The sequence below is a fragment of the Protopterus annectens genome, chromosome 5.part0 (genome assembly GCF_019279795.1).
Source record: "Protopterus annectens isolate FY-2018-M chromosome 5.part0, PAN1.0, whole genome shotgun sequence".
Classification (NCBI taxonomy): domain Eukaryota; kingdom Metazoa; phylum Chordata; order Ceratodontiformes; family Protopteridae; genus Protopterus; species Protopterus annectens.
In genome coordinates this window covers 253,390,759-253,411,386 of record NC_056735.1, presented here as the reverse complement: position 1 = coordinate 253,411,386, position 20,628 = coordinate 253,390,759, and the positions used below count along the sequence as shown (strand labels likewise).

Genomic DNA, 20,628 nt, shown 5'->3' with positions numbered 1-20,628 from the left:
ATTGGGATGAAGTTGTTTGGAAGAGCATAGCAAATATAAGTAGTGGTCTGCAAGAAAGGTCATATGAATGTATACTATTTTATAAATGTGTGGGCATGCAAACTAAAACTCCAAATTTGCAAAGTAGATGATGGGGATTTTCTTAAACTGATGCGCAAGAACCCATAATTTGAAGACTGAGGGTTGATTATGTAAGTCATTGAAAGACTATTTCATCAGGATGGCTGGTGACGCAAATGTCAACCATGCTGAGGTACTAATGGAGGGCAACATGGTGAAGCAATTCCAAATTGCATGAGACAAGATGCAAAGAGAAAATATGCTGATTAACTAGGTACTGTAGCTTGCCCTCAATCTATATAGCCAAGTCTATGTCCTGTCCACTTGCTGATCAGGTAGGCCCACTAGGTGCAGCTGCCTTTCGTCCGATGCTAATGAGCATGACCTGATCACAATGAATGATTCTGGTTAGTTGCTCATTTGTTTTAATTCTTTATGCTAAACTGCCCATCTCTGTGTTTTGCCTAATGGCAGATTGTTCTGAATATGGTTTTATATTGCAGTATAGCTAGAAAGCTGAGCTGTAGTGTAGTCCCACCACTCATCTCCCTGGTATCCATGATGCATGTACGTCTCTCCTTGGCATCAGTGACGCATGTATGGCTGAGCTAGTCAGATTAACCCCAAATCTGTTTGCGTGGGCATTTGGAACTCTAACCTATAGAATATGCACATCCCCTTGCAAGACACACTTCATCAGATTGGAGTAGTATAAGCTTTTTGTTTCCATTTATCGTCTGGTTGTGTGTGTGTAATAGTGTATATATATCATTTTGCCAGGTTGCTATCGAAGATCTCATAATGTTTACTATAGTGTGACAAAATAACAGAGCCCATGTGTAATCAACATATTGCTGTAGTATCTTTGTATTAATTCTGTTTCATGGTGCACATAGGATCATCAAACAGGAAGTGGAGGCAGAATTCCAGAAGGTCTCCAATAAAATAGTCGCAATGAAGGCCACTCTGAATGACGAAGCTGATCTGAAACAGCAGATGGAGCCTTTTTTGCAGGCACGTAAGCATTTTTACTGAAGTTAATATTTAGGGGCATTTTTGGAACTGCATCATTCAGTAGCTGAACTAGATCAGGTAGTAAAACATTTGTTACCATGGAGAGAGTTCAGATTCTCTTGTTCATTATCAGTAGTGGACTTAGTAGCTGTGCACTTCACATCTACTGGTGTATACTGTACAGTTTAAGGCCCATGTGACTGATATACATGTTGAGTTTTTCACCATGCAGGGATGTAGAAGAGTTATGACCTTGTAAACCATCTCCCATATTGTTGTAGCTCCCCCAACTATGTTATACAAGTGGCCTTTTTTCTATGGTATGCATCTTAAATGCAATATTTAGGACGAAGTACATATATTAAAATTATTACTTTAGAAGTATTTTAATTGCATAGCTAGTAATTTAACAGGGTTGCTTGACTTTGGCACATTTATCTTTGCTGACTCAGTTGTATCCTTTTATTTCATTTGTGTTTGAAGCTGGGAGATTTGATACCCCCATACTAGACAGATTACTCCTTTTAATATTTATACATGGTGAGTTCGGAGTATATGTGGCTTACATCAGTCTGCTGTCATGGTTGCGATACTGTAGGCAGCTGCTTATCTTCTTCAGTTTGCAAATTATAATCTGCTTTTGACACCTCATAAAAATTTCCTGTGTCTTTTAATGCAGAAGACAGTTTGGAGTAAAATGTGAGTAATTGATGAAAATATTAAAATGCTGTGCACATATTTTCAGATACTGGTCTTGAGTATGACTCCGAGTATTTCTAGTGTATATTGTAGCTGGAAGTACAGTGCACAGTCAAACAAATGGTCATCTGCCTCTCTCCCATCGTGACGTGTGATATTGTATGGAACCTCACCTCCTTAGGAAGTTTTAAATTGGAAGTCTCCAAAGCAGCAAGCTTGTGTCCTGGTTGTTGTAATAAGACTTAAGGGTACGATTTCACATACTTCTCGGGCTCTAGGTAGCAAAATGAGATGGATTCCATTAATGCCAAGTTGCACAACACATCAGTAAGTGGCAGTAGATACTGTAGTCTGCAAGTTCTTGAGTAGGATAGGAATTCTGCTATTCTTGCATAGTTTAAACATTTGCATTACTCTTCAGAAATGTTGAGATTAAATGGACTAACATAATTTCCCCTTTTTGCTGTAGGAAGCAGAACTTCAACTACAGGAGGTGCAAATTTCTCTGGAGAAGCTGGCCCGCTCGGTTCATAACTTGATTGAGTTCTTCTGTGAGGATGAGGAGGTGTTTAAACTGGAAGAATGTTGCTCAGTGTTCCGGACATTCTGTGAGAAGTTCAGCAAAGCATTAAAGGTACTTTGTAGTTAGACTGGCTAGTGTGAGGATGCCATTTGGCTGAGCAGGGATGGCAGATTTTTTTTTGTTTGTTTTACAGTGGAAGGTACCAAATATTAGCAAATGTGCTTGCTGCATAGATCTTCCATTATCAACATCATACTAACTCTTGAAATTGCATATGCCATAGACAATGACATCAGCAGCCAAACACTTCTGCCACCTATATTTGAACTGAAACTACAATGTCACCCTCACTGTATTTAACGGTGAGGGAATTTTACATCACTGATTTGCTGTAAGAAGCAGTTTAAAATTTGTCCATTTTATTCCCCTAAAACAGATTTCCACTATACCTTTTGCTGGATGACCAGTGACTGTTGTGGCTTCTAAGGTTGGGGTTGGCTTTGATTAGTAAGAGACCAATTTCATTTGGATATTGGATATGACAGGGATGGAAGCAATTAGATTTTACCTTGGTAAGCATATCAGTTGTTTGGCTGCATATTCTTCCAGATCTGCTTTTGTTTTACTGGCTGGGAATATACTGTGGCCCATTTTCTGACCACCCAAACCTGCCCTGTCTATCTTATAAGATGCTCTAAAAAGTAATGGAATAGTGTTTTTTTCAGTGGGTCTGTACCCGGGACATACCATATGTGCTCTTTGTCCTCACTTTCTAAATATACTGCTTCAAGGCCAAACTAATTCAAATAAAAGGGAATAGCCATGTTTCTCTGTCCTAAGTTGATGTAAACCTTGAAGGTACTATGTTTAGAGAAATGGATTTTAAGAGCAGAGCATACAGATTGGAGGTGTAGCCTGTCTGCAAAAAAGATTATGTACTAGATTCTTAAATTGGGTGCGAATTCAGTGCACAAGTGTTGGAGCAGTAAATGCAATTCTCTATGGGGCAAGTACCAGATTAATAACAACCTGGTGGCGGAGCATCTGTCTAGGCTGTAAGAAGATGACGTGGGAAGACTTCATGTAGGGCTAATTAAGTAGCACCAGACAGGTAAGGGACTGAAGGGCAAGAAAGCATTTGCTTAAGCCACTGCAGTAAAATGGGCAGTAAGGTGTTGGGATTGTTAAAGTGCATGGTAAGCTGGGCAGAAGTAGGGCAAGGTAGATCAGTGTTTTCTTGTCAAAATCTCACCATTACTTTGCTGCTGTGAAGCAGTGAAAATAATCAGAGGAGATGGACATTAAGCCAGGTGGTTTGTCCTGTGCTTCTGCAGCAAGTATAAATATACAATCTAAAAGCATTAAATGTCTGTATGACGCACTTTTTTAGACAGTGGGGCAGTTCTAGAAGACTGAAGGTTGGCTGAGTGCTGGCTATATTCTGCATTGTGTATGTCCAGATGAATTGGGAGAAACAGAATTGAGGTCACACAGATGCAGCTCAGATGAGCATATTTTTACATTTAAATATTTTTTGAATATCATCAATCTGTACTACTTGTGGATCATCGGGTATTGATAGACCAACTAAAGTTTGTGCATGCTAATCATACTCCCTTGTTACTTTTGGTTAGCCTTTGCTATCCATTAATAAGGCTAGAGGGCAACAAGAAGGGTGTTTCTGTATTTACAAGAAATGTTCTGTCTTCCAGGCATCGATACCCACAAGCTTTGATTATGGGGGGAAAGTCCTTTGGAAATCTGGCACCTAAGCTGGCACATTAACAAAATTACCAGGTGTCTCTGGTAAGAAGAATACAGGAACTTGCAGATGCTGAGTAGAAACATCCATTTCTTCTTTCAGGTGCCCAGACTTGCACAGTCCCTTAAGCTAGCTGTTTGGCTAAGTTGTACAAAGAATCTAGTTTTTAACTGATAAACATGCCTCCGTGTGGTTAAACCATGACTGAAGTATAAAGCAGGTCAAAAAATGAGTATACAGTCTAAGACTTAGAATTAACCATTGTCAAAGCAGTTGCTTTGTTACTCTGAAGTCCATTTGGGTCAATAATTTAATATACAGAATCATTTTTAGGTACATTTCAACAGTTTTAGTCCTAGGCAGACTGCCATTATGGACTATTTTAAGCCTATCCAGTTATCCCATTTGAAAATCAAATCCTGCACCTTGTGATTGTAAAGTAACCTACCTTCCTGTCATCTCTGATTTCTGCCTGCTTATACCCCAGTCTAAGCTGCATCTCCTACAAAATGAATTTAACTCCTCTAATAGAACTGTTGTCCCCTTAGCTTCTGTTATTCTAGTCTTTCACTTACTCCCTACTTAAATTGCTGTTTCACCTACTTACTACCTGGAATTTTCTCCTGCCTTTGCCGTACATTTACCCCCTCAATACAGCTGTGAGACTAGCTTGGCTTATAACTGTGTGTACTCTAGTATTCTTATTGCATTATGCAGTTTTCTAGCTGTCTTACCTTTAGCAAATTTGGACTATGTACATTTTTAATTTCCTGTTGTCTTACAGGCAAAAAAAATGACCTTGTCACTTACTGTTAGCTATTTCACGTTGGTTCTTTTTAACCTTGTTTTCTTTTTAGCCTTGTTTTCTCCTGTATGTATTTACAATTGTTAATCACTGTTTTTTTTTTGTAATGTTGGAACTTTTCTCCTTGGGTCTCTGCTGAAAAAGGGTCTCTACCTGTTGGACCAACCCAGTTAACAAATGTCAAATAAATAATAAATAAATAAAAACCTTAACCATTATACCAACCCACAGATACTCAGCTTGTGCTCTTGTCAAAAATCTGCTGCTGAACCCTATTTTTCCTCAAATTTTGTTTTCAGGTATGATAAAAGCAAGTCAAATGTCTGCCTTTAAAACCAGCATTTCATGCCTTTCTTAATCTATATAACCTTGTTTGCTATGTGGTTGGATAAATAATGAAATGAAGCGGGAGTTTCCTGAAATTTGCCCGCTCCGCAGTAGTATAAAGATCACTTGTCAACCAATATGTTTCAGAATGTGAAACCTTTGTATTTTTCATTGATTTCTCGAGATGCAGAACAATTCATGGCAAATGCTTGTGTCTGTGCAGTTTAGGAATTTTGGCCCTGATGCGTCTCAGATGGATCCCCTGCATTCAGTTAGTTGCCTAGAGGAGCAAGCCAAGGAAAGATGGGAGTAGGCAGCCAATGACAGCTTAGTCATCCTTGGAGGAGGAAGTCTTGAGTGCTCCACAGGAGTGCCATCTGGGAAGAAACCCAGTACTGTGAAATGTGCAAAGGGATTTAGGAGCATGAGTCAAAGAATGAATGCAGTCCATCTGGACATTGCAAGCATGTGCAGAAGCACACACACAGCTTCCCAAAGCTAGCTAATTCGAGAGAGTTATTAGGAGTGTTGAATCTCTCGCCCAACTGCTGAATGTCTGCAGTCATCTATCGCTCTAACTACTACTGCCATTTTCTGTTGTCAGTAATAGGGAGGTGTAAATGGGGATAGGCTTATGTCATTATGGGCTTTCTGGGTGAAAAAGAATTCAAGTTCATGGCTTGAATATATATCCACTTTGAAATAACATGGATATTATACTGAAACATGTTCAAGTTAGGGGGCTAACATTTTCCACTTGCAGTGCAGACCACAGCTAATTGAACCATTCTCATTGTAGCAAAAGTGCATTCATTTATTTTTACCCATTTTAAGTTCCATATATAGATCCATGCCAGGTGTTCTTCATTCTAGTGGAGGTGTGCTAATGGAAAAGGACACAAGAAATGACATTCAACAAAGCCAAGTAGGTGGTTCATATCCAACATGGAAATGGTTTTCTAGCTCAACTTGGCTTATGCCTGTAAAGAACTTTTTATCATCATCTCAATGGAAAAGGACAATAAAGGAATTATGTAACACCACCTGCTACTGGTGTGTGTGTGTGTGTACTCTCGCACACTAACTCCGATTCCACTACTACTGTGAATTGGCAAAACCCCAAACCCAACTATACCATGAGCTCACACAATCACCCACTTGCATAGTGCAGTCTTTTGCAGTTTGTTGCTATCGCAGTTCAATATTGTGCCATTTTGAGTTTCTGGGTTGGTGCTGTGATTGATGAGCTGAACATCCGATGGGACCCGAATCTCGCACAGACTATTGCTCTATTAATGAGGAGGATCTGTTTTGTAGTCATTACCTTCAACCAAAAAAACTGTGGTAATTTAGTGCTCAAAACCACTAATAAACAAAGTCAGCACTAAAGTTATGAGTCAAATGTTTTATTAACATAATTACATAAATTGAAGCTGTTCAATAAAACCTTGACTTCATCAGATTCTTTTGAAGTCAAGGTTTTATTGACGAAAGCGCTCAATTTTTATGTAATTTTATGTTAATAAAAGAGCATTTCAGACTCGCAACTTTTAGTGCTGACTTTATTAGTCATTACCTTCAATTTAGAAGCCTTTAGAGTATAAAGCTTCATATTTGGAGGTAGTCATTCATTCATTTATTTATTTTGTTTTATTTAGTAACTAGGAAGGTCCACTGGGCCAAGGAGAGCCCATTTTCAGTGGAGGCCTGGGAAGAAAAACTCCACATACAAATTAATAAGTTGCTACATACAATTTACTAGAAAACACACGCAAATGGAAATACAGAATATTAATACAGTTACATAAGACCTATCGGGCAATACAGTAACAAATATGCACATAACTTTAAACAATCAGATTTGAAATACAAATGCATATCAGAGTTAACAGGTATTTTGCAGCAACTGGCTTGGATACGAGTAGAAGGGTTATGAACGTATTTAGCAAATATTGAGTGAGTGTATGCAAGAGGAAGTCAGGTAGTATTTTAAAGACTTTAGAGACTGCTGAGGGTGTATAACAATTGAGATGACAGATTAGAGTAGCTGACTCTTGGAGGTGAAAAGCTGGATAGAAGGATGATTGTTGAGGGAGGGTAATTTCTGTGGTGAGTAGTGTTAAGAGGTAAACAGAATGGTATAAGCTGGAAACAACTAAGGCAAGTGGTGTTTAGATTATATAGAGTCTAGCTGGAGCATCAGCAGACTAGAAATAAGTGGGTGAGGAGCAGTGTTTCGAGAGAGTAATTTTGGCAGGAGCATAGCCAGTGAGAGGGTAGATGTTGTTTGAGACTTCTTAAAGAATGTAGGGCAACTGATGGAAGTGAAAACATGGGAGGGTGTTCCAAAGTTTTGAGACAGTAAAATAGAGCATTTACCCAGCTGGGAGATTTTTTTCTGCATTGAACAGAATTTTATTTTCTGATATGAGAGGTCTGTTTGGGTGATATGACGGGAGGAAAGAGAAGGGCATGCTGTGGGTTTATATGTAATTTTATGTGCAGTAGCTATCTGTAGGTAGTTGAGATAAAGTGGTAGTTCTAGCAAGTTGAGTTGTAGTGAGGAACAGTGATGTGCCGAGAATTTTGCATTTGTTGCAAATTTGGCAACCTTATTGTAACATGAGTCCAGTTTGGTTTTTAGAAAGGACTGGATATTGGTGAGGATAGGGGCACCATAAAGTAGGGATGGTAGTAAGAAGGCTGAGGCTAGAGCCATTTTTGCAGCGATGTTAAGATAATAGTTCTGTCTATACAGGGTGCCCAGTTTCTGATGTGGTGTTTTGATGTTACTGTGGATATAGAGGTCAAAAGTTAGGTTTTCATCAGCGATGACACCTAACAGTTTACTGCTATAGACAACTTCGATAGTATTATTCTGGGAGTAGATTGAGAATTCTTTCTTATTGAGGGGGGTGTTGTTTTTTGGGAGTGAATAAAATGAGTTTAGTTTTGTTGGGGTTGAGAGCGAGATGGTTATTTGACATCCAAGTTTTGGTGGATGTAAAGGCTTGTTGGGTTAGAAGCTGTAACCGAAGAGGTCTTGGCAGTGCAGATGATTGTAGAAATCATCTGCGTATTGGATCACGTTGCCTTGAGTAAGGGAGTTATGGAAGTTATTTATAAATACATTAAATAGAAGGGGGCCCAGTATGGATCTGGGTTACTGCTGTGGTAATGCTGAGGAAGGGTAAACAGGAATGCTGCTATTTAGTTGATTGTTGTCTACTACAGAGATAATTGGAGAACCAGGTTAAGGTAGAGGATGCAATACCTAGGTTGTCAAGTTTGGTAAGTAGGAGGGGAATGGGATATAGTATCGAAGGCTTTTGAGAGGTCGAGAAAGAGTGATGAGGTAATGAGGATGGCATCACGAGCCCGATTTACTGAGTATTGTAAAAGAGATGAGAGCTGTATTTGTGCTGTGGCCTGGCCTGAAACCGTGTAGGGTAGGAGAAAGGAGCTGTTATTAACTAAATGTTTAAGAAGCTGAGTGTGGACACATTTTTTCTAATATTTTGGAGATGGGGGAAAGAATAGCAGTATGATGGAAGTTGGAGATGTCTGCATTATTGCCACCTTTTTGGAATGGAAGAATGAATGCTTTCTTCCAGATATGTGGGATTCCTGAATAGATCTTTTGAGGAAGTATATCAGTGGGGGGGGGGGTAAGCAATGGAGGTGGTGGAATGGAAGAATGAATGCTTTCTTCCAGATATGCTTTCTTCCAGATATGTGGGATTCCTGAATAGATCTTTTGAGGAAGTATATCTGCCTGCAAAGCAATGGAGGTGGTGGATAGTTTTAGGAATTCAGCAGGTAAGATGTTCATGTTTAACTGTTGCAGTCATCACATTTGGGTTATCTGCCTGCAGGTAGCCCTCAACCGGCCTGAATACCAAAGTCTTGGATTCCTGCATCGGATGCGGTCTCTTCTTCATGACATCAGGTCGTCGGGTGTAAAACATGCAGCCGGAATCATAACATCAGTCTTTCTTGCTGTGCGGTGCCCGAAGCAGTTCACAAGTGCCGGTCGGCTGACTCCTGAAATTTTTGTTTTCGAGTTTCAGAACCGAAGTCTTCCAAAAGATAAGTAACCCTGTTGGGGATCTTTTTTCTTGCTCCAACTGATGTCAGTAGAAGTTAACAATTGTCTTACCTGAGGAAAGCAAATACCTCAAAGATTTTCATTTGTACTGCATTCCTTGCTTAGGCCCAGACCAATGACGTCCCTCGTTTTCGGTTTTGTGCCTTGTTCAACCCCTAAACTATTCATCGTCAGGCTATCTTTGCAACAAATTGTTTTGGTATTCTGTGTCCATACTCCGAAATGGCTTCGTTAAGCCATCCGACTACCGATCTTCCGAAAAAACGTAAGGTTAAAGACAGAGACAGACAGCATAAGTCCAAAACTGCCAACAATGCTTCCGTTAAACTAGTTGCCAGTCTGCCAGTACTCAGTGAGGCGCTTTCGCAGCCCCTGATACCTGCTACTTCAGATTCACAGGCCTCTACGGAGACCCATTCGGAGTCCGGTATGCCGTGAGATGCTTCTTCGACTATGGAACCTGAGGATGTCTCTTCCTTGGATGGGTCCGGAGCCACTGTGCAGGCACCAGCTTTTGAGGGTGTATTCAGGCCTACAGACTTGCATTTTAAATCAACGCCATCTTCTTTATCCAGGCCTAAAACTCACACCATGCCTCGAAAACAGACGTTCAAACTGCATGCTCAGGCCCATATGCCTAAAAAAACAAATGCTTAGAATGGCTGAAGACCTTATTACCTTAATTAGTGGAATCCAGCCCCCCCGAGACCTAGAACTGATTTTCTTTCTGATTCTTCTGATCAGGAATCTGATATCTCTGCTCCTTCTGATTACCAGGATTTGCCCTTATCTACCTATGAGGATTCTAATGCAGAGGATTCCATTCCCTCTGCTTCCCCTCCAGAAGATTTTTCTTTTGGTGAAACCTTGCACACTCTTAGGGAGCATTTCCGCTGGGAAAGCCAGGATTACTCTCACTCCAAGAAGAAGCTTAGGGAATTCTCACTCCTTGCTCAACACAGGCCTTTAGCTATCCCTCCTGTTCTGGACATTGTAGATGCTTTCTTGGAATCTAGCCTTTCCCCAGACACCTTACCTCCAGCTCCCAGAAAACCTGACTGGTATTAGAGTACCTGACTCGCACGTTCCTCTTCAAGAATCGTACTGTGGATCCAGAGACCATTTCCTAAGGACGAAAAGGCATTAAGGCTACTGCTGCCAAAAAATCCTACCCCTTCTGATAGAGATTTCTAGAGCCTTGGACAGATTGGCTAAGAAGGTATGTATTAAGACTTTAAATTGCCAGATTCATATGTTAAAGAACCAGCAGCATATTATTGGACTGCTTTAACAGAAAATGATGATTCATGACTGTGCTGAACACAAAGAATTACAGGATTTAATGCATTCTGCAGGACAAGTTGGTAAACATACTTTGCAGTGTGATTTTGACTCTTTAGCAGCATCTTGCAGGGCTGCTGTCACTGGGTCTGTACTTAGAAGGCATATTTGGCTTAAGGAGCAAAACTTGCCAGATCATGTTACAGCTAAATTACTGGATGCTCCATTAAACCAAGACCTCCTGTTTGGCAACAAAGCAGAGGTCATCCTCAAAAGGATGGAGAAAAAAGCTAAATCTATGCAAACTATTAAAAATTTCCTACAAGTACACCCTCCCAGATTTAGTAGGCATTGGCCTTCAATGAATTGGTCCTTTCAAGTCTCTTCCAGGCCTTCTCAGTCCAATCCCAGGAACAGCAGACCACCTAGGTTACAGTCTCAGGCTACGCACAGGCCTAAGCAGTGGGGGGCTCCCACTTACAAAGCAGGGAGTAGTAAGCCACCCCCTATGGAAAAATGGCACAATGACTTAACCTTAACCCTTCCAAGCCCTGCAAAACTGCCTGCTCCCTTAGGAGGAAAGCTCGTCCTGCATGCAAAAAACTGGGAACTCATTACCCAGAACAAATGGGTTTTGAATATAGTTTCCCCAAGGATACAGATTCCACATCCGCACCCTACCAACCCCAAACGGTTGGCCAGACCTACTACCAAATCGGTGGGTGGAGGCCCAACAGCAGGTTCTCTCTCTTCTAAGTATCAGGGCTATTCAACCTGTCCCAGTAGAAAAAAGGGGACAAGGTTTTTATTCAAGACTTTTCTTGGTACCCAGAAAAGACTGCTCCTGGCATCCTATCCTGGACCTCTCTATTCTAAACACCTTTCTGGTAATCCCAAAATTCAAAATGCTAACACTTCAACAGCTACATCCTATGCTAGGCAAAGATGCCTGGTTGGCAACCTTAGACTTAAAGGAAGCTTACCTGCACATTCCAATAAGGAAATCTTGCAGGAAATGCCTACGATTCAGGGCAGGCTCCATCAGTTCTCTGCACTTCCCTTTGGCTTATCTACTGCTCCCAGGGTATTCACAAAGTATCTAGCTCCAGCCATTGCATTTTGCAGGCATAGAAATATTCAAATATACCCATACCTGGACGATTGTCTGATTCAGGCAGAAAGCCAAGACTTGCTATTAAAACATTTGGCATTCGTAAAGAAACTTCTAACCTCACTGGGGTACACTATAAACTAAAAGCAGTCTCACACAGTACCCTGCAGCAGATTGTATTCCTGGGAGCAAGCTTGACCACAACTTCCCAGATGGCTTTCATCACTCCAGAGAAACAAGTTTATTTGACAAACTACTTCAAACTATTGGCCACAAAAACCCAGCTATCTGCAAGGAAAATTCTGCAAACCCTGGGGTTCATGGCCTCTTGCATTCTACTAATTCCATATGCAAGACTGCATATGAGGAACCTACAATGGTATCTAAAAAGCCTATGGTGTCAACATTCTCAGGACCTGGAATCAATGATTCCTATCATTCCTTGTATAAAGACAGAGTTCCTTTGGTGGGCAGAGGCCTGCTACCACAACAAGGGGCTCCCTTTCACTCTACCCCCTGCTGCCCAAACCCTAACAGACGCATCAGACTCTATGCATGGGAGGCTCACTTGGCAGGGCAGTGCATTCAGGGCAAATGGAACCCAAGACAGATGCACCTGCATATCAACTAAAAAGAAATTTTAGCTGTACAGAATTCCCTGACTGCCTTCAAAGACCGCATTCTTCCAGGACAACTATTGGTAAAGCAGACACCACAGTTATGTGGTGCATAAACAAGCAGGGGGGAACCCACTCGTACCCTCTCTGCAGACTAGCCATGGCTCTGTGTAACACAACTGTGAGCTACCAAGTGCACCTACAAGCTCAATTTTTGCCAGGCAAGCTAAATTCGCTGGCAAACCTAAGCAGAAATCTCATGGACCCACACGAATGGAAACGAACCAAAAATATTCAACCTCTTGAGGAACAAATGAGGGACTCCAGAGGTAGACCTGTTTGCCTCCCCTCAGAACTACCAATTGGACAAATTCTGCACAAGGATTTCCCATAGTCAAGCTTGGAAAGTGGATGCCCTGTCCTTTACCTGGGAAAGCCTCTCGGTTTATGCCTTAATCCCTCTGCCTCTCCGCTTGAAGGTTCTGTAAAAGATCAAACAGGACAAGCCAAGGACAATACTGATTGTACCAGACTGCGTTGCAAGCATTCCACTCTATCCTTCCATCAGGCACTATTGCAATCCAATCAGACATGTCAGTAGTCTGGTACATCAACAAGCAAGGGGGCACCAGATCTTACCTGTTATGCTGAGAGGCCATGAGAATATGGCAATGGGCGATAGCTTCCAACTGCTTTCTAATTGCAGCACACATTCCTGGGAGCTCCAATTTAATAGTGGACAAATTGAGCAGGTGCATTGTACAACCGATCCTGTGATAGCGGCAAAAATTTTCAGCCGCTGGGGCCAGCCTTGCTGCAATCTGTTAGTCTCCCCAATCAACTACAAGTGCAGCAACTACTTTGCCCTGATCCCCCCTCGGGAGCAGTCACCAAGAGATGCTGTAGTCCATGCTTGGCCCTCTGGTTTGCTTTATGCTTATCCTCCTCTACCCCCCTCATCTCCCAATTTTTGAAAAAAGCAAGACAGTTGAAGAGGAAATTGATCCTCATTGCTCCATATTGGCCCTGACAAGTTTGGTTCCCATTCCTCTGGCCTCACCTGCTAGATCGACTATGGATTCTCAATCCATCCCCAACATTTATCTCCCATCCGCTAGGCCTGACTCATCCCAATCTAACAAACTTGAAGCTCACAGCTTGGTTTCTCCACTTCCAGTGATTGCCAGGCAGGATAACCTCTCCTCCCCGGTGCACAATATTCTTATTGCACCTCATAAATCATCCACCAGGCTAATCTATCTCAGCAAATGGAAAAGGTTTACATTATGGGCATCGAACAAACAATTGGACACCTTGTCAGCACCAGTTTCAGTGGTATTAGATCACTTATCAGATCTTTTTCAATCTAGGGTATCAGCCTCTACTATTCATGTTCATTTAGCTGCCATTTCTAATTTCCACATTGGCTTCCAGGACTCGTCACACAGACTCTGTAAGACTTTCTTGAAGGGCGTTTTTCACCTAAAACTCCCTTTAACGAACCAGTACAATCTTGGGATTTGGCCTTGGGTACTACAAGCCCTAATAGCTCCCCCCTTTGAACTTGCATCTTCATGTGATTTAAAGTACCTCTCTTGGAAAACAGTTTCTAGTTGCAATCACATCAGCCAGACATCTGTCAGAACTTCACAGAGTCGCACTGAGAAGTAATTCTTCCTTTTTACCGAATGTGGTGCTAGAGTGGTCTATCAACCAGTCTACTGACCTTCCAGTATTTTTTTCTAATCATTCTAACAAGGGAGAATATTACCTGCACTCCCTAGATGTTCACAGGCCAATCCGTTTTTATTTGGACAGAACAAAATCTACCCGTAAATCAGACCAAATCATTTCTGGCCTTTTCTGGACCAAGACTAGGTCGTCCTGTGTCTAAAGTTATAGTGGCGTCATGGTTGAGAAATTGCATTACCTTCATCTACAACAAGAACATCAGCTGACCTCGTAAAGTGAAAGACCATTCTACAAGGTCTATGGCAACTTCAGTAGCTTTCCATGCTAGGGCTTCCCTCAATGACATTTGCTCAACTGCGACTTGTGCCAAACCCCATACTTATATTCATTACAAATTGGATTTGGCCTCCAGAGCAAGAGCTTCTTTTGGTGCCATGGTGCTCAGGAATGTCCTTTCATGAGGGCCACCCAGGGATGCAGGTAGCTGGGGACTCTGTCCCATCAGTAAGGAATGAAAGAAGATTAACAACATCAGATAAAGTTATGTCTTACCATAATGTTCCATCTGTGTTGTTGATCTTTGTTCACTCATTACCCCCACCCTCCGTCCCACTCAGGAGGTTCCTGGTGGATTTCATATGCTCCTTTTCCATTATTGTAGGTCTGTTATGACCAGAGGTAGCCTCTACTTTTGTCTATCAACTTGCAGTCTCGATCTGAGGTAATGGGAGAAGAGCATTGTGTGTAGGATCTTGGCTCGAGAGTTTTTGGCTGAAGCGAGCTTGGTATAAGGCAGGCTCTGTTCGGAGGACGGAACCGATAACCCATCAGTAATGAATGAATGAAGATAAACAATGCAGATGGAACGTTATGGTAAGACACAACTTATTTTCAAAAAGGTGGCCTGGCTGCCAGTGGTTTCTGACAAATTGGGAGCTCAGCATCGTTGGCAGAGGTTACAGGTCGCAGTAGAAAGGATCTCTGCCTCCATTCAGGGGAGATTTCCACCTCATCCACAGGACCAGACTTTTTCTTTCCTATACTCTGGCACATGCTGGTTACAGGGGTTATAGAACCACTCCCTCCTTTGGAAGGAATGAAAGGTTTCTACTCCGGAATTTTCCTGGTCCCCAAAAGATGTTATGGTGACTTGGTGGTGTACTGTCCTTTCAGAATAACTGTTAAAGTCCATAAGTTCAAGATGCTTACCCTGCAGACAGTGCTTCCCCTTCTGCCAGACCACTGCTTCATGGTAACCCTGGACTTGAGGGATGTTTGTCGTATCCCCATTGCTTACTGTTTCAGGAGCTGTCCACGATTTGTCTGGTTCATACTATCAGTTCTCTGCATTATCCCTTATGGCTATCCAGTGCACTTAGAGTGTTTATGAAATGTCTTCTTCCTGAAGACAAGGTCCTGTCCTACGAGTTGATCTTTTAGGAATTCTCCAGGAGGAATGTCTACTTGGCAAGAGAATTCCTAAACTTTCTAAGACTGATAGCATGCATTATTCTCATGATACCACTAGCACTTCACATGAGAAAAATTCAGTGGTATGCACAAAATTGTTGGACCAAGCACCTACATTCCCTGGAATCCTGGTTGCTAGTATTTCCCTTCTTCAGATGAGATGCTCGGATGTATTCACCACCCCTGTCAGTTCAGGACTTCCCTCCTTCCCACCTGTTGCAATGCAGTCTGTCCAGGCAGATTCATTTGACTTCGCTTGGGGAGCTGTGGGAATGGGGGAGTGTAGGTGTAGGCCACTTCGAGCCCCAAGGAAGCATGGAAGCACATTATCAGGAAAATATTGGCTATGATCTGTGCCTTGGAATTCCCTCACCACCTATGGACTCTTGGTCCTTTTGTGATAGCCTGGGAGCTGGCTTCACAGTATTCTGATTCTTTAGTCATCATACATCCTGTCAGAGCAAAACATTGTGGCAAACGGACTAAGCACATCCTGGGCCAGACCTGCATGAGTGGCAACTCAAGGCAGTGGTGTCCTAAGTTCTAGTTCAGATGTGGGAATGCCTCATATAAATCTGTTCGCCTTCTTTCAAAAAAGACACCTGGATTAATTCTGTTCCAGACGTCCTTGGAGCAATAGATAGGCCAACTCATTTCTTGTTCCCTTGGGCAGGAATATTCTGCATGTGTTTTCACCCTTCCACTGATTCACAAAGGTACTTCTGAAGATTCAGTGAGAAATGCCAAAGATCACTGGCCCAGGCAATCTTGGTTCTCCCTTATAATGGATATTGCCACAAACTTCCTAACGCTCTGTATTTGCTCAGTCTGAGTCAACTGGTGCACCCCAATTTAGAGCAACTATAGCTGACAGCCTGGATGATTCAGTTTTGACTCCGTTTAGATACGTGTTTCATAAGGATGTGCAGCAGGTGTTAAAGAAGCCTGGAAACCCTGCCCCAAGAAAATCTTGCCATTACAAATGGATGAGGTTTTCTAAGTAGCAAATCACAAGAATTTTGGCCCTTGCTGTCAACATCCCTCAGTTTTTGAAATATTTGTGATCATCTTCAGCATGGCTTATATACATCCATTAAGGTACGTTTAGAGGCAGTCTCCATTTTTCTGCCAGTGGAGCCCACTCTTTCTTTGTGGGTAAAACAGTTCAGAAAGGGAGTATTGCATAAAAGACCCAGTTGCAAACCAACTATGTTTTGGAAAAATGACCTAATCACCTTTCAAAACTTCCCCTCAGGCTGATCTGAATCTCTTAATGTGGAAAACTGTTTTGCTTATTGCTCTGACATCTTAAGGAGAGTCTGTGAGATGCAAGTTCTCCTGGTGCGACAACCTTACTTGATTTCAACAGTTTATTCCCTGCACAGGGGGACAAAGAAGGTCAGCCTTTCTTTAAGCAAACCATTGCATGTTGGTTGTCCTCTGATATTGTTCTGCTTACATCCACCATGGCAGGACTAATTCAGTCAAGGTAGGTGCATTCTACAAGGGCCTTTGCCTCTTCAATGCCATATTGGAATGGAGTGCACTTTGCAAGTATTATACAGGCAGCATCTTGGTCCTTCGTCCATACTTTTATGAAAGCAGTACAAGCTGGATGCCTTTTCTAAATCTAGAGCAGGCTTCGCTAGGACCATACCTCCTCCTAGCTTGGGTAAGCTTTGGGAATCTACCTGAATGCCAGTAAGGAGATATGGTTTTTGAATGTAGTACATTTGCGCAAGTCCTACTTAGTGTAACAGCACATGTTTGTAGAACACAGTACCCTACTTGGCAGTGGACTCCCACCAACCTTTCTAGATATACATAAGTTGGTGTTGGGGTTACTGTGTAGTGCTGCTCTTTCTTTATCTTTGTGCTTGTGTGTGTGTTTTGGTATTGGAGCAGGAGGTACAGTGGATGTAAAAAGTGTACACACCTCCAATGCCCCCAACAACATTCCCCCCTCCTCCTTAAAAATAGCCTCTGATGGTATTGCTCTCCCTATTAGCATCCTGATCAATAGATCCCTACTTGAATCCTATGTACCCAAACTATGGCACTCTGCATGTATTCTTCCACTTCACAAGGGTGGCAAAAACTGTAATCTCTCTAATTTCCGCCCCATAGCCATCCTTTCCCCTCTCTCTAAACTCCTTGAAAAATGCATCCACCTTCAGCTCTTGCCATTCCTTACCAAACACCAGCTACTCTCTCCTACCCAACACGGCTTCCACCCAGGACATAGTACCAACACCGCCCTTCTCTCCTTCTTACATACTGTCAGTGTCAGTTTAGACCGTGACACCGGTAATTTAGTATCCTCAGTTCTACTGGACTATTTTAAAGCTTTTGATACCATCTCCCACACCCACCTTCTAAATCATCTGTCTAATCTCAATTTCTCCCACAAAACACTCTCCTGGTTCTCCAGCTATCTTTCCGACAGGTCCCAGGCTGTCAAATGGGGCCAGGGCACCTCCACCTTCCATCCTACTCCCACTGGAGTACCCCAAGGATCCATACTTGGCCCAGTTCTATTCAACATCTTTATTAACGACTTTCACAAGGCCGTACCCAATACTAAAATTGTGCAATATGCTGACTATTCTACTTTGATCTGCTGCGCCTCCAACTCATCAGATCTTCAACTACTGACACAAACAGCCTTCTCAACTTCCGAAAATTGGATGCTCCAAAATCACCTCTCATTAAATGCTAACCAAACTAAAATCCTTCTATTCTCTCCTAAGTCATCCCCTATTGATAAAAAATCATTCCAAATAACCAGCCATAACTCCATTTTAGAGGTTGTTCCCTCCGCCAAACTTCTTGGTTGTAACCATTGGTGAACACCTAAAATTTAATACGTCCAGCTAAACATAAAGAAAACCCACATAAAACTTGGCCTACTTTATAGAAACAACCATTTCCTCTCTCCTGCTACCAGACTAACTCTCACCACTACTGATCTCCTTCCCTCTCTACTGTATGTCGCCCCCCCCCTGCTTACTAATTTATCCTCCTCACTATCCTCCAAACTAGAAGTATGTTACAATAAAATCTCCAGATTTGCTACCAAAGCCAAATCTTCCTCTCATCACTGTTCCTCCCTTCACTCATTAAACTGGCTTGAACTCCATAACCAACTTGACTTTCTCCAAATCACGACTGCCCATAGACTACTATTCCAACCTACCAAGTGCCCTGCAATATCCAATATCCTACAACCATATACTCCCCACAGAACACTTAGATCTAACCACAAAAACCTAATCGCCATCCATAAACCCAAGTGCCCAGCTGGTCAACTTCTGCTTTCCTTCACCTTAGCCAAAAAATGGAATGTTCTTCACTCCACTCTTAGGACCGACGACAACCTTGAAAACTTTAAAACTCTTCTTCATTCTTACCTTTACTCAAACAGGAAATACAACTGTACTCTTCAGCCTATACCTCTCAAGGTCTCCTCCACTCTTACTCCTGGCTAACCTCTCACCTAGCTAACCTTGCTCATTTGTATTATGTATAAATAACTATACTGTAAAATCTAGCCTCAAGGCCATTTGCCTTTTACACCTAAACAAAATTGCAGTTGTTTGTTTCTTTATGAATGCTACCTGTTTGTCAGTAATGCGAAGTTTCTTAGTAATTGTTCATGTAACTATGTATTGTTGAGCTTTTCTCCCCTGGCCTCCACTGAAAACGGGCTCCCTGAGCCCAGTGGACCTCCTGGTCATCAAACTGGAATGAATGAATAAATAATCATTTCAGAACTTTTCCCACCTTTAATGTGACCTATGACCTGTACAATTCAGTTGGAAAAAAAAACATGTTAGGGGAACAGTATAAATAATAAAAAAATGTACAATAAGCTGGTTGCACAAGTGTGCACACCCATAAACTAATACTTTGTTGAAGGACCGTTTGATTTAATTGCAGCATACACTCTTTTTGGGTACACACCTGCCATCAATTAAAGAGAGACTGATTAACCCCAAATAAAGTTCAGAGGTCCTAGTAGGATTTTCCTGGCATTTACTCAGTTGCCTGCTACAGCAAAAGCCATTGTTTGCAGAGAGCTTACAAAGCATCAAAGGGATCTCATTGTTGAAAGGTATCAGTCAGGAGAAGGGTACAAAAAATTTCCACAGCATTGCATATCCCATGGAACGCAGTGAAGACAGTAATCAAAAAAGTGGAGAAAATAAGGGACAATGGTGATGTTGCAAAGAACTGGACATCCCTCTGAAACTGATGAAAAACTAGACAAAAACTGGTCAGGGAGGCTGCTAAGAGACCTACAGCAACAGCGAAGGAACTGCAGGAATTTCTGGCAAGTACTGTTTGTGTACTACGTGTGACAACAATTTCTTGTATTCTCCATATGTCTGGGCTATGGGGTAGGGTTGCAAGACAGAAGCCTTTTCTTACACAGAAAAACATCCAGGCCCGGCTAAAATTTGCAAAATAATACATAGTCTCCCAAAAACGTGGGAAAATGTGTTATGGTCTGATGAGACCAAGGTTGAACTTTTTGGCCACAATTCCAAAAGGTACGTTTGAAACAAAAACAACACATGTTCTGTAGTCCTATCTCGCCTTCATTCTTACATATGGGTTCTGAGCTGATCCTCAGCTCCGACTCGGCGGATTACAAACCTTGAAGTCTCTAAGTTGGCTCGTGGCAAGGAAGGTATCCCATAATGCATTAGTAAAAATCCCCAGATCTCGTTTGCCGCGTCTTAGTTCAGAAGTGCTCTCTTTCTTGGCCGTGGCTAAGTTGGAATTTTTTGCTTATGCAGTTTTCTATAGTGATTGTTGAATATAATAGTTTAGTATTATCTTACAGTTGTTACCTTGTAGCAGTTGGTGTTTTTTGAATTTTATTGCAATTGTTGCTAATTGTTGGCCGTCACTTCCGCAGGCCTTTCCTTACTGGTATCCCTTCTTTGTGTGCTGGTTATTCCTACAATCTCTTCTTAGGCATAGGTCCATTTTTTATTAAGACTTGTTCCGGCCTTTGTTGCTCCCTTGTTTGTCTCGCATCCCCTCTGTTTAGGGCTAGGCCTGTTTAAGTTAGAGGACCTTGTCCTCTGTTCCTACATTTATATCTGGTGATTGTTGTGACAGTATGTCTTGGAGTCTAAAGATCATAAACC

At 41.9% G+C, this 20,628-nt stretch overlaps 1 protein-coding gene across 1 annotated transcript in view; it reads left to right on the top strand.

The window, feature by feature from the left end:
* LOC122802559 overlaps positions 1-20,628 on the top strand; it is a 133,372-nt gene that overhangs the window by 90,684 nt on the left and 22,060 nt on the right. The window contains exons 3-4 of the mRNA XM_044072221.1: positions 957-1,074; positions 2,243-2,407. Coding sequence (XP_043928156.1) covers positions 957-1,074; positions 2,243-2,407 — 283 coding nt within the window. The remainder of the gene's footprint in view (positions 1-956; positions 1,075-2,242; positions 2,408-20,628) is intronic.